We start from the raw sequence: 19,590 nt of genomic DNA, 5'->3' as shown, positions 1-19,590 counted from the left end.
TGCCCCCTACAGACGTGCAGACCTGCAGATGCCCCCTACAGACGTGCAGACCTGCAGATGCCCCCTACAGACGTGCAGACCTGCAGATGCCCCCTACAGACGTGCAGACCTGCAGATGCCCCCTACAGACGTGCAGACCTGCAGATGCCCCCTACAGACGTGCAGACCTGCAGATGCCCCCTACAGACGTGCAGACCTGCAGATGCCCCCTACAGACGTGCAGACCTGCAGATGCCCCCTACAGACGTGCAGACCTGCAGATGCCCCCTACAGACGTGCAGACCTGCAGATGCCCCCTACAGACGTGCAGACCTGCAGATGCCCCCTACAGACGTGCAGACCTGCAGATGCCCCCTACAGACGTGCAGACCTGCAGATGCCCCCTACAGACGTGCAGACCTGCAGATGCCCCCTACAGACGTGCAGACCTGCAGATGCCCCCTACAGACGTGCAGACCTGCAGATGCCCCCTACAGACGTGCAGACCTGCAGATGCCCCCTACAGACGTGAAGACCTGCAGATGCCCCCTACAGACGTGCAGACCTGCAGATGCCCCCTACAGATGTGCAGACCTATTATCTAGACCCTCATAACCCTGTTGATGACCCTACCATTTCTGCTCTACCCATTAGTGGGAATGGGACCCTGTTCCCAGGATCTTTGGGGTTTCACTCATTTAATTGGTGGGGGTCCGAGTAGTCAGATGCTACTTGGTGTCCAAACTTGGTTCAACCATTTTTATTACCAAATCTATTGAGATGTGGCCCTTGGTCGGCCTCAGTGCTGCGAGGTCAATAGACCCGACCATTGGGACACTGGGATTTGTTCTTAGACCTGGATTATAGCTCGTTATTTGGGATTACACATCCCGTCCTATCACGTATGTCCCACCTTCGTTCCCTTCCTGGGCTCGTTCTTGTATTTCTCTTCTATGCCTTCCATTTCATCGGTAAACATCTTGTATCCACCAGATCTTAGGTACGAGTCTTCTTTCAAAGATTTCTTAAGGTCTTTGGAAAGTTTCTTGATCAATTTCTCACAATGTTTACGAGACTCCGCGTCGTTCTTCTCAAAGAATTCACTTTTTTTCTGGTCAATGTTTTTCTGTTGATAAATGGACAAACATGATCTGACGAGGCCCCGGTAATATCACCATTAGGTTACTATATGTCAGAGACCGAGCTGGAGAATCAGTGCAGAGCAGATCTTGTAGGGTTCACCCTCTCAGGCTTTCTGAGGGACACGACCAGCATCTAGTAGGGTCACTATGTCCCATCAACTCAACACATGAGTCAGAGTGAACATTTACATTGACTTGTGAAACCTAAAAGGCATCTACCACTAGAATCAAGTACTGTATGCAAATGAGCCTGAGGGGCTCCATGGGTGTTAATGGAGCCTGAAACCCCTGAGGCTCATTTGAATATAGTCTTTCATCCTGGTGGTAGATGTCTTATAAGAATGACAAGAGAATAGTTGGAGAAGAGGCCACGGGGTGCAAGGGACTTTGAGACTTCATCAGATGGAGAGAAAGATCGACCAATCACCAGATCAATCATCATCACAGTCTCCTAATTGACGAGTCATGAACCTTAAAGGGAACCATCTAACTTAACCCTCCCCAAATAAATATGACATAAATAACTATGAGTAAGAAGCGTCGCTCTCATCCCTAAATGGTTCCTCTCCTTGGCTGCGCTGTTTGTAAACTTACATGTATGTAACTAACCTGATGTGAGTCCAATGGTAATAATGGAGTCCTGCACATTAAATGTTATTTGCATTGCCCCACCTACTTGTTCCTGATTGACAGGTCTCACTGCCAGGAAATGCTGCTGCATAGAACTAGTACTTAGGGGCCGTCTGCCAATATTCAACTACAAACATAAAGCTCATTTTACATATTATTAGGGTTAGGAAAAACTGCTTGAAATGTCTTACACAATGACTTGCTGCAACATTGAGTAAGAGCTCCAAAACATCATTGAGCACTTCATGTCATGTGACCAGGGTGATGTTATCTAAGGTCCTTTACCCACTAACATTAACATCTACCCCATGTATCTATCAGATCACGTGAAATCACAGCAGCCTCCATGGACCTCTATTCCTTCCCATCCTCCATGGAGGCTGCTGTGATTTCATGTGATCTGATAGATACATGGGGTAGATGTTAGTGGGTAATGACATCACCCTAGTCACATGCCATGAAGTGATGAATGGTAGGGAGCATATGGCATGGGGAGTAGAAGATGGTAGGGGACAGTGAAGTAGGACATGTCCACTCTGATGCCAGGTTATATAACATAAAGTTGATTTTCTGGGGATGTTGGGGAAACAATTTTTAGCTAAAAGTAGTCTGTTAAAAGGGATATATGGGAACCTGTCATTAGCTGTGTACGTGTAAAATGTAGTCTATGTACATCTGTCTCAGTTTGTTATGACGACTTACCATGAATTTTTTAAGGAAATGGCGTTTATTGTCCTTGAAGGATCTTTTCATGAATATCTTCAGCGCCTCCTTCTCACACTCCTCACTGATCTCTATGATCTGCACCAGGGTCTCGGTGGGGAATATGACTTCTTCTTTCATCTTCTCGACATAATATTGTGTGGCCTCCTCCACAGCCCTTGTGTTCTCCACTACGGATACGTTGGTCACCACGTCTTCTACGCAGGCAGCATTGGAGGAGCAGATGGCCTCAGTGTACATGGTCACCAGGTTGGCCAGAACTAGGAGCAATGAACAGGTCACACATCCACAATCTACATCTAGGCAATCTCAAACCAGGCTCACACATTGAGCAGATACTCACTTTCCCCGGTCACTTGATGAATATCGTCCACACACTTGACTTCAGCTTTATTGTAAATGTAGTCACAGAATTTCTTTACGTTCTTGAGAAAGTCCTGATTTAGTTGATCTTCAGACACTTTGTCCATGTTCTGGAAAACGTTCTTATCCCCGGAAGGTAGGTCAAACATGAAGCACTTGCGGGTCTTAAAATACATGCGGATGCAGTCCTTGTACTTGTTGTGTTTATTGACCGTCTCTAAGGTTTTCTGTGAGTTTCCTAATTTGCAAGAAAGAAAATATCTCCAACAGAGAGTCCTCCTCACTATACCGAGTAACTTCCAATTTCTCTTGGCTAGAGCCACATAGAACCCACCAGTTCTGGGAGTAACCACTGGGGGGGAGGGGGGTTAGGGCTAAAAACTGTATACATATAACCATAGACACAACCAGTTGCTCTATAGATAACACTGACCCCTCATTACATCACTACTGACAATAGATGATGTCACAGCTTATCTCCTCCCCCTCCCTGTACAATGACCTCTATATAGATAACACAAACCCATTATTACATCACTACTGACAATAGATGATGTCACAGCTTATCTCCTCCCCCTCCCTGTACAATGACCTCTATATAGATAACACTGACCCATCATGACATCACTACTGACAATAGATGATGTCACAGCTTATCTCCTCCCCCTCCCCGTACAATGACCTCTATATAGATAACACTGACCCATCATTACATCACTCCTGACAATAGATGATACCACAGCTTATCTCTTCCCCTCCTGTACAATGAACTCTATATAGATAACACTGACCCATCATTACATCACTCCTGACAATAGATGATACCACAGCTTATCTCCTCCTCCTCCCTGTACAATGACCTCTATATAGATAACACTGACCCATCATTACATCACTACTGACAATAGATGATGTCACATCTCATCTCCTCCCCCTCCCTGTACAATGACCTCTATATAGATAACACTGACCCATCATTACATCACTACTGACAATAGATGATGTCACATCTCATCTCCTCCCCCTCCCTGTACAATGACCTCTATATAGATAACACTGACACATCATTACATCACTACTGACAATAGATGATGTCACAGCTAATCTCCTCCCCCCCCCCTGTACAATGACCTCTATATAGATAACACTGACCCATCATTACATCAATGCTGACAATAGATGATACCACAGCTTATCTCCTCCCCCTCCCCATACAATGACCTCTATATAGATAACACTGACCTATCATTACATCACTACTGACAATAGATGATGTCACAGCTTATCTCCTCCCCCTCCCTGTACAATGACCTTTATATAGATAACACTGACCTATCATTACATCACTACTGACAATAGATGATGTTACAGCTTATCTCCTCCCCCTCCTGTACAATGACCTCTATATAGATAACACTGACCCATCACTATATCACTACTGACAATAGATGATGTCACAGCTTATCTCTTCCCCTCCTGTACAATGACCTCTATATAGATAACACTGACACATCATTACATCACTACTGACAATAGATGATGTCACAGCTAATCTCCTCCTTCTCCCTGTACAATGACCTCTATGTAGATAACACTGACCCATCATTACATCACTGCTGACAATAGATGATGTCACAGCTTATCTCCTCCCCCTCCCTGTACAATGACCTCTATATAGATAACACAAACCCATCATTACATCACTACTGACAATAGATGATGTCACAGCTTATCTCCTCCCCCTCCCTGTACAATGATCTCTATATAGATAACACTGACCCATCATGACATCACTACTGACAATAGATGATGTCACAGCTTATCTCCTCCCCCTCCCTGTACAATGACCTATATATAGATAACACTGACCCATCATTACATCACTCCTGACAATAGATGATACCACAGCTTATCTCTTCCCCTCATGTACAATGACCTCTATATAGATAACACTGACCCATCATTACATCACTACTAACAATAGATGATACCACAGCTTATCTCCTCCTCATCCTTGTACAATGATCTCTATATAGATAACACTGACACATCATTACATCACTACTGACAATAGATGATGTCACAGCTAATTTCCTCCCCCCCCCCCTGTACAATGACCTCTATATAGATAACACTGACCCATCATTACATCACTACTGACAATAGATGATGTCACAGCTTATCTCCTCCCCTCCCTGTACAATGACCTCTATATAGATAACACTGACCCATCATTACATCACTACTGACAATAGATGATGTCACAGCTCATCTCCTCCCCCTCCCTGTATAATGACCTCTAAATAGATAACACTGACCCATCATTACATCACTACTGACAATAGATGATGTCACAGCTTATCTCCACCCCCCTCCCTGTACAATGACCTCTATATAGATAACACTGACCCATCACTACATCACTACTGACAATAGATGATGTCACAGCTCATCTCCTCCCCCTCCCTGTATAATGACCTCTAAATAGATAACACTGACCCATCATTACATCACTACTGACAATAGATGATGTCACAGCTTATCTCCACCCCCCTCCCTGTACAATGACCTCTATATAGATAACACTGACCCATCACTACATCACTACTGACAACAGATGATGTCACAGCTTATCTCCTCCTCCCTGTACAATGACCTCTATATAGATAACACTGACCCATCATTACATCACTACTGACAATAGATGGTGTCACAGCTTATCCCCTCCCCCCCTGTACAATGACCTCTATATAGATAACACTGACCCATCATTACATCACTACTGACAATAGATGATGTCACAGCTTATCTCCTCCCCCTCCCTGCACAATGACCTCTATATGGATAACACTGACCAATCATTACATCACTACTGACAATAGATGATGTCACAGCTTATCTCCTCTCCCTCCCTGTACAATGACCTCTATATAGATAACACTGACCCATCATTACATCACTACTGACAATAGATGATGTCACAGCTTATCTCCTCCCGCCATTCCTTGTACAATGTCCTCTATATAGATAACACTGACCCATTATTACATCACTACTGACTTTAGATGATGTCACAGCTTATCTCCTCCCGCCATTCCTTGTACAATGTCCTCTATATAGATAACACTGACCCATCATTACATCACTACTGACTTTAGATGATGTCACAGCTTATCTCCTCCTCCCCCTCCCTGTATAATGACCTCTTTATAGATAACACTGACCCATCATTACATCACTACTGACAATAGATGATGTCACAGCTTATCTCCTCCCCCTCCCTGTACAATGACCTCTATATAGATAACACTGACCCATCATTACATCACTACTGACAATAGATGATGTCACAGCGTATCTCCTCCCCCCCTCCCTGTACAATGACCTCTATATAGATAACACTGACCCATCATTACATCACTACTGACAATAGATGATGTCACAGCTTATCTCCTCCCCCTCCCTGTATAATGACCTCTATATAGATAAAACTGAAACATCATTACATTACTACTGACAATAGATGATGTCACAGCTTATCTCCTCCCCCTCCCTGTACAATGTCCTCTATATAGATAACACTGACCCATCATTACATCACTACTGACAATAGATGGTGTCACAGCTTATCCCCCCCCCCCCTGTACAATGATCTCTATATAGATAACACTGACCCATCATGACATCACTACTGACAATAGATGATGTCACAGCTTATCTCCTCCCCCTCCCTGTACAATGACCTCTATATAGATAACACTGACCCATCATTACATCACTACTGACAATAGATGATGTCACAGCTTATCTCCTCCCCCTCCCCGTACAATGACCTCTATATAGATAACACTGACCCATCATTACATCACTCCTGACAATAGATGATACCACAGCTTATCTCTTCCCCTCCTGTACAATGACCTCTATTTAGATAACACTGACCCATCATTACATCACTACTGACTATAGATGATGTCACAGCTTATCTCCACCTCCTCCCTTTATATGACCTCTATATAGATAACACTGACACATCATTACATCACTACTGACTATAGATGATGTCACAGCTTATCTCCACCTCCTCCCTGTACAATGACCTCTATATAGATAACACTGACCCATCATTACATCACTGCTGACAATAGATGATGTCACAGCTTATCTCCACCTCCTCCCTGTATATGACCTCTATATAGATAACACTGACACATCATTACATCACTACTGACTATAGATGATGTCACAGCTTATCTCCACCTCCTCCCTGTACAATGACCTCTATATAGATAACACTGACCCATCATTACATCACTGCTGACAATAGATGATGTCACAGCTTATCTCCTCCTCCTCCCTGTACAATGACCTCTATATAGATAACACTGACCCATCATTACATCACTCCTGACAATAGATGATGTCACAGCTTATCTCCTCCTCCTCCCTGTACAATGACCTCTATATAGATAACACAGACCCATCATTACATCACTACTGACAATAGATGATGTCACAGCTTATCCCCCCCCCTCCCTGTACAATGACCTCTATATAGATAACACTGACCCATCATTACATCACAACTAACAATAGATGATGTCACAGCTTATCCCCTCCCCCTCCCTGTACAATGACCTCTATATAGATAACACTGACCCATCATTACATCACTACTGACAATAGATGATGTCACAGCTCATCTCCTTCCCCTCCCTGTACAATGACCTCTATATAGATAACACTGACCCATCAATACATCACTCCTGACAATAGATGATGTCACAGCTTATCTCCTCCCCCTCCCTGTACAATGACCTCTATATAGATAACACTGACCCATCATTACATCACTGCTGACAATAGATGATGTCACAGCTTATCTCCTCCCCTCCCTGTACAATGACCTCTATATAGATAACACTGACCCATCATTACATCACTAATGACAATAGGTGATGTCACAGTTTATCTCCACCCCCCCTCCCTGTACAATGACCTCTATATAAATAACACTGACCCATCACTACATCACTACTGACAATAGATGATGTTACAGCTTATCTCCACCCCCCCTCCCTGTACAATGACCTCTTTATAAATAACACTGACCCATCACTACATCACTACTGACAATAGATGATGTCACAGCTTATCTCCTCCCCCTCCCTTTACAATGACCTCTATATAGATAACACTGACCCATCATTACATCACTACTGACAATAGATGATGTCACAGCTTATCTCCTCCCCCTCCCCGTACAATGACCTCTATATAGATAACACTGACCCATCATTACATCACTCCTGACAATAGATGATACCACAGCTTATCTCTTCCCCTCCTGTACAATGACCTCTATATAGATAACACTGACCCATCATTACATCACTACTAACAATAGATGATGTCACAGCTTATCCCCTCCCCCTCCCTGCACAATGACCTCTATATAGATAACACTGACCCATCATTGCATCACTACTGACAATAGATGATGTCACAGCTTATCTCCTCTCCCTCCCTTTACAATGACCTCTATATAGATAACACTGACCCAGTATTACATCACTACTGACAATAGATGATGTCACAGCTTATCTCCTCCTCCCATTCCCTGTACAATGTCCTCTATATAGATAACACTGACCCATCATTACATCACTACTGACTTTAGATGATGTCACAGCTTATCTCCTCCTCCCCCTCCCTGTACAATGACCTATATATAGATAACACTGACCCATCATTACATCACTACTGACTTTAGATGATGTCACAGCTTATCTCCTCCTCCCCCTCCCTGTATAATGACCTCTATATAGATAACACTGACCCATCATTACATCACTACTGACAATAGATGATGTCACAGCTTATCTCCTATTCCCTGTACAATGACCTCTATATAGATAACACTGACCCATCATTACATCACTACTGACAATAGATGATGTCACAGCTTATCTACTCCCCCTCCCTGTATAATGACCTCTATATAGATAAAACTGAAACATCAGTACATGACTACTGACAATAGATGATGTCACAGCTTATCCCCTCCCTCTCCCTGTACAATGTCCTCTATATAGATAACACTGACCCATCATTACATCACTACTGACAATAGATGATGTAACAGCTTATCTCCTCCCCCTCCCTTTACAATGTCCTCTATATAGATAACACTGACCCATCATTACATCACTACTGACAATAGATGGTTTCACAGCTTATCCCCTCCCCCCCTCCTGTACAATGATCTCTATATAGATAACACTGACCCATCATTACATCACTACTGACAATAGATGGTGTCACAGCTTATCCCCCCCCTGTACAATGATCTCTATATAGATAACACTGACCCATCATGACATCACTACTGACAATAGATGATGCCACAGCTTATCTCCTACCCTTCCCTGTACAATGACCTCTATATAGATGACACTGACCCATCATTACATCACTACTGACAATAGATGATGTCACAGCTTATCTCCTCCCCCTCCCCGTACAATGACCTCTATATAGATAACACTGACCCATCATTACATCACTCCTGACAATAGATGATACCACAGCTTATCTCTACCCCTCCTGTACAATGACCTCTATATAGATAACACTGACCCATCATTACATCACTACTGACTATAGATGATGTCACAGCTTATCTCCACCTCCTCCCTGTACAATGACCTCTATATAGATAACACTGACACATCATTACATCACTACAGACTATAGATGATGTTACAGCTTATCTCCACCTCCTCCCTGTACAATGACCTCTATATAGATAACACTGACCCATCATTACATCACTACTGACATTAGATGATGTCACAGCTTATCTCCTCCTCCTCCCTGTACAATGACCTCTATATAGATAACACTGACCCATCATTACATCACTACTGACAATAGATGATGTCACAGCTTATCTCCTCCCCCTCCCTGTACAATGACCTCTATATAGATAACACTGACCCATCATTACATCACTACTGACAATAGATGATGTCACAGCTCATCTCCTCCCCCTCCCTGTACAATGACCTCTATATAGATAACACTGACCCATCATTACATCACTACTGACAATAGATGATGTCACAGCTTATCTCCTCCCCCTCCCTGTACAATGACCTCTATATAGATAACACTGACCCATCATTACATCACTACTGACAATAGATGATGTCACAGCTTATCTCCTCCCCCTCCCTGTACAATGATCTCTATATAGATAACACTGACCCATCATTACATCACTACTGACAATAGGTGATGTCACAGCTTATCTCCACCCCCCCTCCCTGTACAATGACCTCTATATAAATAACACTGACCCATCACTACATCACTACTGACAATAGATGATGTCACAGCTTATCTCCACCCCCCCTCCCTGTACAATGACCTCTATATAAATAACACTGACCCATCACTACATCACTACTGACAATAGATGATGTCACAGCTTATCTCCTCCCCCTCCCTGTACAATGACCTCTATGTAGATAACACTGACCCATCATTACTTCACTACTGACAATAGATGATGTCACAGCTTATCTCCTCCCCCTCTCCGTACAATGACCTCTATAGAGATAACACTGACCCATCATTACATCACTCCTGACAATAGATGATACCACAGCTTATCTCTTCCCCTCCTGTACAATGACCTCTATATAGATAACACTGACCCATCATTACATCACTACTAACAATAGATGATGTCACAGCTTATCCTCTTCCCCCCCCCCCTGTACAATGACCTCTATATAGATAACACTGACCCATCATTACATCACTACTGACAATAGATGATGTCACAGCTTATCTCCTCCCCCTCCCTGCACAATGACCTCTATATAGATAACACTGACCCATCATTACATCACTACTGACAATAGATGATGTCACAGCTTATCTCCTCTCCCTCCCTGTACAATGACCTCTATATAGATAACACTGACCCATCATTACATCACTACTGACAATAGATGATGTCACAGCTTATCTCCTCCCCCCATTCCCTGTACAATGTCCTCTATATAGATAACACTGACCCATCATTACATCACTACTGACTTTAGATGATGTCACAGCTTATCTCCTCCTCCCCCTCCCTGTACAATGACCTATATATAGATAACACTGACCCATCATTACATCACTACAGACTTTAGATGATGTCACAGCTTATCTCCTACTCCCTTTACAATGACCTCTATATAGATAACACTGACCCATCATTACATCACTACTGACTTTAGATGATGTCACAGCTTATCTCCTCCTCCCCCTCCCTGTATAATGACCTCTATATAGATAACAAACCATAGGCAAGGAGGATGATAAGGCCGGCACCACCTTCTCCACACAGCCTTCAGACTCAGGAGCGTCCCAGAGTGAGAACTGACATGTACTCGCTGCTCCCCGGAGGTGCACGTGCCAATATACACTGAATGAAAATGTCTCAAGAAAGGTGAAAACACGGCACTCACCGGTATGTGCAACGTAGAAATCTTTTATTCGGACGAACACAGGACAGGAGTGATGCACGCCACTGCTAGGCGACGGGCCGTTTCGCGCAAAAGCGCTTTCTCAAGCCTCACACCTCGCGAGATCTAAGGGTCCGGGTAAAATACCCGCCCTCGACTCGCGTTGGCTAGGCAACATCAAACAATGCAATTAAAAAACATATGGCGAGTGTCTAGGGCGCACATAGGCAATGATGCGCACAAATACAAACGCCGTGCAGTTTACATTAAAATATCTGGTACACTACAAAGCAGAAAAGCATCTTAAACATGTGCTACATGAGTTAAGGAGTGAAAAAGGGATTAGAAGCATAGATCCAGATATATGTCCATACAACAATGATACAAAAATTACCTGGAAAGAAGACAAATGGTTAAGCATGTTAGCTAGAAATTTAGACAGAGCAAGGGGGGAGGGAGGGAGGGAGAAGAAGAGAAGAAAAAGGGCATAGACCAATCAAACCATAGATGTACAGCAGGGTATAGATACATCTAGGGTACATACGGTCACTTATAATGCCGTGCAAAAGACGAATTCATAAAACAAGAATGCCTTATAAAAAGACGCTCATGTCATTCCTGTCGTTCAGTCCCATCGGACCTAGTGCATTATATCTTAGAATCAATCTCCCTTCTCGTTGGAGTAAGTATTTTTGACGATCGCCTCCCCGGGCATCTACGTCTATTCTTTCCAGTCCCATAAATCTTAATACATTAGGGTTCCCCCCATGTTCCTCTCTAATGTGATTAATTAACCGGGGGCAGCCTTTTCCAGTACCAATGGAATTGAGGTGCTCGCGGAACCTAATAAATAGATTTCTGATAGTCTTTCCAATGTAGAAAAATTGACATGGACATAGTATTACATACACTACGAAGGTCGATCTACAATTTATGAAGGACTGAACTCTGTGATTGAAACCTGCCAGTTTTACATTATCAATTTGTAAATTGAAACGACAAAAGTTACATGTGCCGCATTTGAAGTTCCCAATCGGAATATGTTTTTCCAGCCAGGTGTTGGTGGGAACAGGTAAGTGGCTGGACACTAATTCAGTTCTAATGGAGGGACTACGTCTAAAGGTGACTAATGGTTTCTGTTTAGTGACTTCAATGAGTTGTTCGTCTAATTCTAAAATTCTCCAATTCCTGTGTATAGCAGTCCGAACTGCCCTCTCGTGTGGGCTAAACTCGAACGCAAATGCTATACGCTCCTCATTGCTACTTCTTTTATATCCACGAGTTTTCCTGTGATAGCTACTAATTGTGTTGACCGGAGTTTCCTTTGCTTTAGCTAAGGCTTGTTCTATCAGTGGGACAGGGTAGCCACGGTTCATTAGTCTCTGCTTCAACTCAGCAGCCTGAATTTCAAAACCTCCCACCTCACTGTTTATCCTTCTCAAGCGTAAAAATTGGCTGTAGGGTAAACCTTCTTTAGTGTGGTGGGGGTGAAAGCTCCTGAAATGGAGGAGAGAGTTGGTCGCCGTAGGCTTTCTGAAAGCTGAAGTGGTGAGTATTCCATCTTTAACTGCTACTTTTACATCTAGGAACTCCAGAGAGTCCCCTCCAAACACAGCAGTAAACCGCATATTCATTACATTGGTGTCATTAAGAAAAGACACAAATTTGAAAAAATCTGATTCCAACCCATCCCAAATTAGAAAAATATCGTCCACATATCTGAACAGTGTCACAATGCATTTAGCAAAGGGGTTCTGCAGGGAAAAAATGTATTTGCTCTCAAAAACTGCCAAAAAAATGTTAGCAAAGGTACACGCCACAGGGGTGCCCATTGCCGTGCCGGTCTTTTGGACAAACCATTTCCCATTGAACATAAATGCGTTGTGTTTTAGGATAAAGGTTAACCCTTCACATACAAATTTAATATAGTCCTCACTTTGTTGTGCATTACGTAGGACGTCGCGTACACTCTCCACACCCAGATCTTGAGGGATCCGGGTGTAGAGACTCTCGACGTCTATCGAGGCTAGGTGGTAATTTTCCTGCCAGGTAATGGATTTGAGTACTTTTAGGAAAGAGTTGGTATCCTTAAGGTACGAAGGAATACTGGAAAGGAGGGGGCGCAACAGCCAGTCCAAATATTTGGACAAAGGTTCAGACAACGACCCTATCCCTGCCACTATCGGGCGGCCGGGGGGATTTTCGAGGGTTTTGTGAACCTTCGGTAAACAATACCATGTCGGGTACCTAGGGTGTAATGGTAGAAGCTTTTTAGCAGTATTTTCATTAATAATTTTGTTCTCAACACTTTGTCTCAGAAATGTACGTAGCTGGCCAAGATATTTAAACGTGGGATTACTAGTAAGCCTTTGATATGTGTTTTCATCTCCTAATTGTCTCATGGCTTCCTGAATGTACTGATTACGTGTCATGAGAACTATATTACCGCCCTTGTCCGCGGGCTTTATCACCAAGTCCCCTTGGGACTTAAGCCACAACAGGGCTTTACGTTCACCCGCGGACAAGTTCGGGGGGAGCTCGGGATATACCAGTGCTTTGACATCCTCTAATACCTTTCTGTAGAAGATGTCAATAGGGGAGCCCGTGATGAGGGGTGGGCAAAATGTCGACGGGACACCACCCTTAAAGCTAGGGACTTCCGTCGTCTCCAGAGTCTCTAAACAGGATCCTGAAATGTCAAGTAACGTGCATACATTTAATAAATCATTAGGGTCCTGCAAGGACACTGACCCATCATTACATCACTACTGACAATAGATGATGTCACAGCTTATCTCCTACTCCCTTTACAATGACCTCTATATAGATAAAACTGAAACATCATTACATTACTACTGACAATAGATATCACAGCTTATCTCCTCCCCCTCCCTGTACAATGTCCTCTATATAGATAACACTGACCCATCATTACATCACTACTGACAATAGATGATGTAACAGCTTATCTCCTCCCCCTCCCTGTACAATGTCCTCTATATAGATAACACTGACCCATCATTACATCACTACTGACAATAGATGGTTTCACAGCTTATCCCCTCCCCCCCCCTGTACAATGATCTCTATATAGATAACACTGACCCATCATTACATCACTACTGACAATAGATGGTGTCACAGCTTACCCCCCCCCCTGTACAATGATCTCTATGTAGATAACACTGACCCATCATGACATCACTACTGACAATAGATGATGTCACAGCTTATCTCCACCTCCTCCCTGTACAATGACCTCTATATAGATAACACTGACACATCATTACATCACTACTGACTATAGATTATGTCACAGCTTATCTCCACCTCCTCCCTGTACAATGACCTCTATATAGATAACACTGACCCATCATTACATCACTGCTGACAATAGATGATGTCACAGCTTATCTCCTCCTCCTCCCTGTACAATGACCTCTATATAGATAACACTGACCCATCATTACATCACTCCTGACAATAGATGATGTCACAGCTTATCTCCACCTCCTCCCTGTACAATGACCTCTATATAGATAACACTGACCCATCATAACATCACTACTGACAATAGATGATGTCACAGCTTATCTCCTCCTCCCCCTCCTGTACAATGACCTCTATATAGATAACACTGACCCATCATTACATCACAACTAACAATAGATGATGTCACAGCTTATCCCCTCCCCCTCCCTGTACAATGACCTCTATATAGATAACACTGACCCATCATTACATCACTACTGACAATAGATGATGTCACAGCATATCTCCTCCCCCTCCCTGTACAATGACCTCTATATAGATAACACTGACCCATCATTACATCACTACTGACAATAGGTGATGTCACAGCTTATCTCCACCCCCCCTCCCTGTACAATGACCTCTATATAAATAACACTGACCCATCACTACATCACTACTGACAATAGATGATGTCACAGCTTATCTCCACCCCCCCTCCCTGTTCAATGACCTCTATATAAATAACACTGACCCATCACTACATCACTACTGACAATAGATGATGTCACAGCTTATCTCCTCCTCCTCCCTGTACAATTACCTCTATATAGATAACACTGACCCATCACTACATCACTACTGACAATAGATGATGTCACAGCTCATCTCCACCCCCACTCCCTGTACAATTACCTCTATATAGATAACACTGACCCATCACTACATCACTACTGACAATAGATGATGTCACAGCTTATCTCCTCCTCCCTGTACAATGACCTCTATATAGATAACACTGACCCATCACTACATCACTACTGACAATAGAAGATATCACAGCTTATCTCCTCCCCCTCCCTGCACAATGACCTCTATATAGATAACACTGACCCATCATTACATCACTACTGACAATAGATGATGTCACAGCTTATCTCCTCCCCCCATTCCCTGTACAATGTCCTCTATATAGATAACACTGACCCATCATTACATCACTACTGACAATAGATGATGTCACAGCTTATCTCCTCCTCCCCCTCCCTGTACAATGACCTCTATATAGATAACACTGACCCATCATTACATCACTACTGACAATAGATGATGTCACAGCTTATCTCCTCCCCCTCCCTGTACAATGACCTCTATATAGATAACAATGACCCATCATTACATCACTACTGACAATAGATGATGTCACAGCTTATCTCCTCCTGTACAATGACCTCTATATAGATAAAACTGACATATCATTACATTACTACTGACAATAGATGATGTCACATCTTATCTCCTCCCCCTCTCTGTACAATGTCCTCTATATAGATAACACTGACCCATCATTACATCACTACTGACAATAGATGGTGTCACAGCTTATCCCCCCCCCTGTACAATGATCTCTATATAGATAACACTGACCCATCATTACATCACTACTGACAATAGATGGTGTCACAGCTTATCCCCCTCCCTGTACAATGACCTCTATATAGATAACACTGACCCATCATTACATCACTACTGACAATAGATGATGTCACAGCTTATCTCCTCCCCCTCCCCGTACAATGACCTCTATATAGATAACACTGACCCATCATTACATCACTCCTGACAATAGATGATGCAACAGCTTATCTCTTCCCCTCCTGTACAATGACCTCTATATAGATAACACTGACCCATCATTACATCACTACTAACAATAGATGATGTCACAGCTTATCTCCTCCTCCTCCCTGTACAATGACCTCTATATAGATAACACTGACACATCATTACATCACTACTGACTATAGATGATGTCACAGCTTATCTCCTCCCCCTCCCTGTACAATGACCTCTATATAGATAACACTGACCCATCATTACATCACTGCTGACAATAGATGATGTCATAGCTTATCTCCTCCTTCTCCCTGTACAATGACCTCTATATAGATAACACTGACCCATCATTACATCACTCCTGACAATAGATGATGTCACAGCTTATCTCCTCCTCCTCCCTGTACAATGACCTCTATATAGATAACACTGACCCATCATTACATCACTACTGACAATAGATGATGTCACAGCTTATCTCCTCCCCCTCCCCGTACAATGACCTCTATATAGATAACACTGACCCATCATTACATCACTCCTGACAATAGATGATACCACAGCTTATCTCCTCCTCCTCCCTGTACAATGACCTCTATATAGATAACACTGACCCATCATTACATCACTGCTGACAATAGATGATGTCACAGCTTATCTCTTCCCCTCCTGTACAATGACCTCTATATAGATAACACTGACCCATCATTACATCACAACTAACAATAGATGATGTCACAGCTTATCTCCTACTCCCTGTACAATGACCTCTATATAGATAACACTGACCCATCATTACATCACTACTGACAATAGATGATGTCACAGCTTATCTCCTCCCCCTCCCTGTATAATGACCTCTATATAGATAAAACTGACATATCATTACTTCACTACTGACAATAGATGATGTCACAGCTTATCTCCTCCCCCTCCCTGTACAATGTCCTCTATATAGATAACACTGACCCATCATTACATCACTACTGACAATAGATGATGTCACAGCTTATCTCCTCCCCCTCCCCGTACAATGACCTCTATATAGATAACACTGACCCATCATTACATCACTCCTGACAATAGATGATACCACAGCTTATCTCCTCCTCCTCCCTGTACAATGACCTCTATATAGATAACACTGACACATCATTACATCACTACTGACTATAGATGATGTCACAGCTTATCTCCTCCTCCTCCCTGTACAATGACCTCTATATAGATAACACTGACCCATCATTACATCACTGCTGACAATAGATGATGTCACAGCTTATCTCCTCCTCCTCCCTGTACAATGACCTCTATATAGATAACACTGACCCATCATTACATCACTCCTGACAATAGATGATGTCACAGCTTATCTCCTCCTCCTCCCTGTACAATGACCTCTATATAGATAACACTGACCCATCATTACATCACTACTGACAATAGATGATGTCACAGCTTATCTCTTCCCCCTCCCCGTACAATGACCTCTATATAGATAACACTGACCCATCATTACATCAATCCTGACAATAGATGATACCACAGCTTATCTCTTCCCCTCCTGTACAATGACCTCTATATAGATAACACTGACCCATCATTACATCACTACTAACAATAGATGATGTCACAGCTTATCCCCTCCCCCTCCCTGTACAATGACCTCTATATAGATAACACTGACCCATCACTACATCACTACTGACAATAGATGATGTCACAGCTCATCTCCTCCCCCTCCCTGTACAATGACCTCTATATAGATAACACTGACCCATCATTACATCACTACTGACAATAGGTGATGTCAAAGCTTATCTCCACCCCTTCTCCCTGTACAATGACCTCTATATAGATAACACTGACCCATCACTACATCACTACTGACAATAGATGATGTCACAGCTTATCTCCTCCTCCCTGTACAATGACCTTTATAAAGATAACACTGACCCATCATTACATCACTACTGACAATAGATGATGTCACAGCTTATATCCTCCCCCTCCCTTTATAATGACCTCTATATAGATAACACTGACCCATCATTACATCACTACTGACAATAGATGATGTCACAGCTTATCTCCTCCCCCTCCCTGTACAATGACCTCTATATAGATAAACTGACACATCATTACATCACTACTGACAATAGATGATGTCACAGCTTATCTCCTCCCCCCATTCCCTGTACAATGTCCTCTATATAGATAACACTGACCCATCATTACATCACTACTGACAATAGATGATGTCACAGCTTATCTCCTACTCCCTGTACAATGACCTCTATATAGATAACACTGACCCATCATTACATCACTACTGACAATAGATGATGTCACAGCTTATTTCCTCCCCCTCCCTGTATAATGACCTCTATATAGATAAAACTGAAACATCATTACATCACTACTGACAATAGATGATGTCACAGCTTATCTCCTCCCCCCATTCCCTGTACAATGTCCTCTATATAGATAACACTGACCCATCATTACATCACTACTGACTTTAGATGATGTCACAGCTTATCTCCCTCCCTCCCCGAACAATAACCTTTATATAGATAACACTGACCCATCATTACATCACTACTGACAATAGATGATGTCACAGCTTATAACCTCCCCCTCCCTGTATAATGACCTCTATATAGATAAACTGACACATCATTACATCACTACTGACAATAGATGATGTCACAGCTTATCTCCTCCCCCCATTCCCTGTACAATGTCCTCTATATAGATAACACTGACCCATCATTACATCACTACTGACAATAGATGATGTTACAGCTTATCTCCTACTCCCTGTACAATGACCTCTATATAGATAACACTGACCCATCATTACATCACTACTGACAATAGTTGATGTCACAGCTTATCTCCTCCCCCTCCCTGTATAATGACCTCTATATAGATAAAACTGAAACATCATTACATCACTACTGACAATAGATGATGTCACAGCTTATCTCCTCCCCCTCCCTGCACAATGACCTCTATATAGATAACACTGACCCATCATTACATCACTACTGACAATAGATGATGTCACAGCTTATCTCCTCTCCCTCCCTGTACAATGACCTCTATATAGATAACACTGACCCATCATTACATCACTA

At 42.7% G+C, this 19,590-nt stretch overlaps 1 protein-coding gene and 1 long non-coding RNA gene across 2 annotated transcripts in view; one reads left to right on the top strand and one right to left on the bottom strand.

Moving 5' to 3' along the window:
- LOC140076266 (guanylate-binding protein 1-like) overlaps positions 1–19,590 on the bottom strand; it is an 87,201-nt gene that overhangs the window by 4,689 nt on the left and 62,922 nt on the right. The window contains exons 6-8 of the mRNA XM_072122815.1: positions 2,818–3,075; positions 2,454–2,734; positions 893–1,105 (exon numbers count right to left, since the gene is read on the bottom strand). Of these exons, the coding sequence (XP_071978916.1) occupies positions 893–1,105; positions 2,454–2,734; positions 2,818–3,075 (752 nt within the window). The remainder of the gene's footprint in view (positions 1–892; positions 1,106–2,453; positions 2,735–2,817; positions 3,076–19,590) is intronic.
- The window catches only part of LOC140076277 (uncharacterized), a 61,559-nt gene that overhangs the window by 26,534 nt on the left and 15,435 nt on the right, over positions 1–19,590 (top strand). The window lies entirely within an intron of this gene.

This window comes from Engystomops pustulosus, chromosome 8 (genome assembly GCF_040894005.1).
Source record: "Engystomops pustulosus chromosome 8, aEngPut4.maternal, whole genome shotgun sequence".
Lineage (NCBI taxonomy): Eukaryota > Metazoa > Chordata > Amphibia > Anura > Leptodactylidae > Engystomops > Engystomops pustulosus.
Note: the sequence above shows the minus strand (reverse complement) of the source record. Positions and strands in the feature narration are given on the sequence as shown.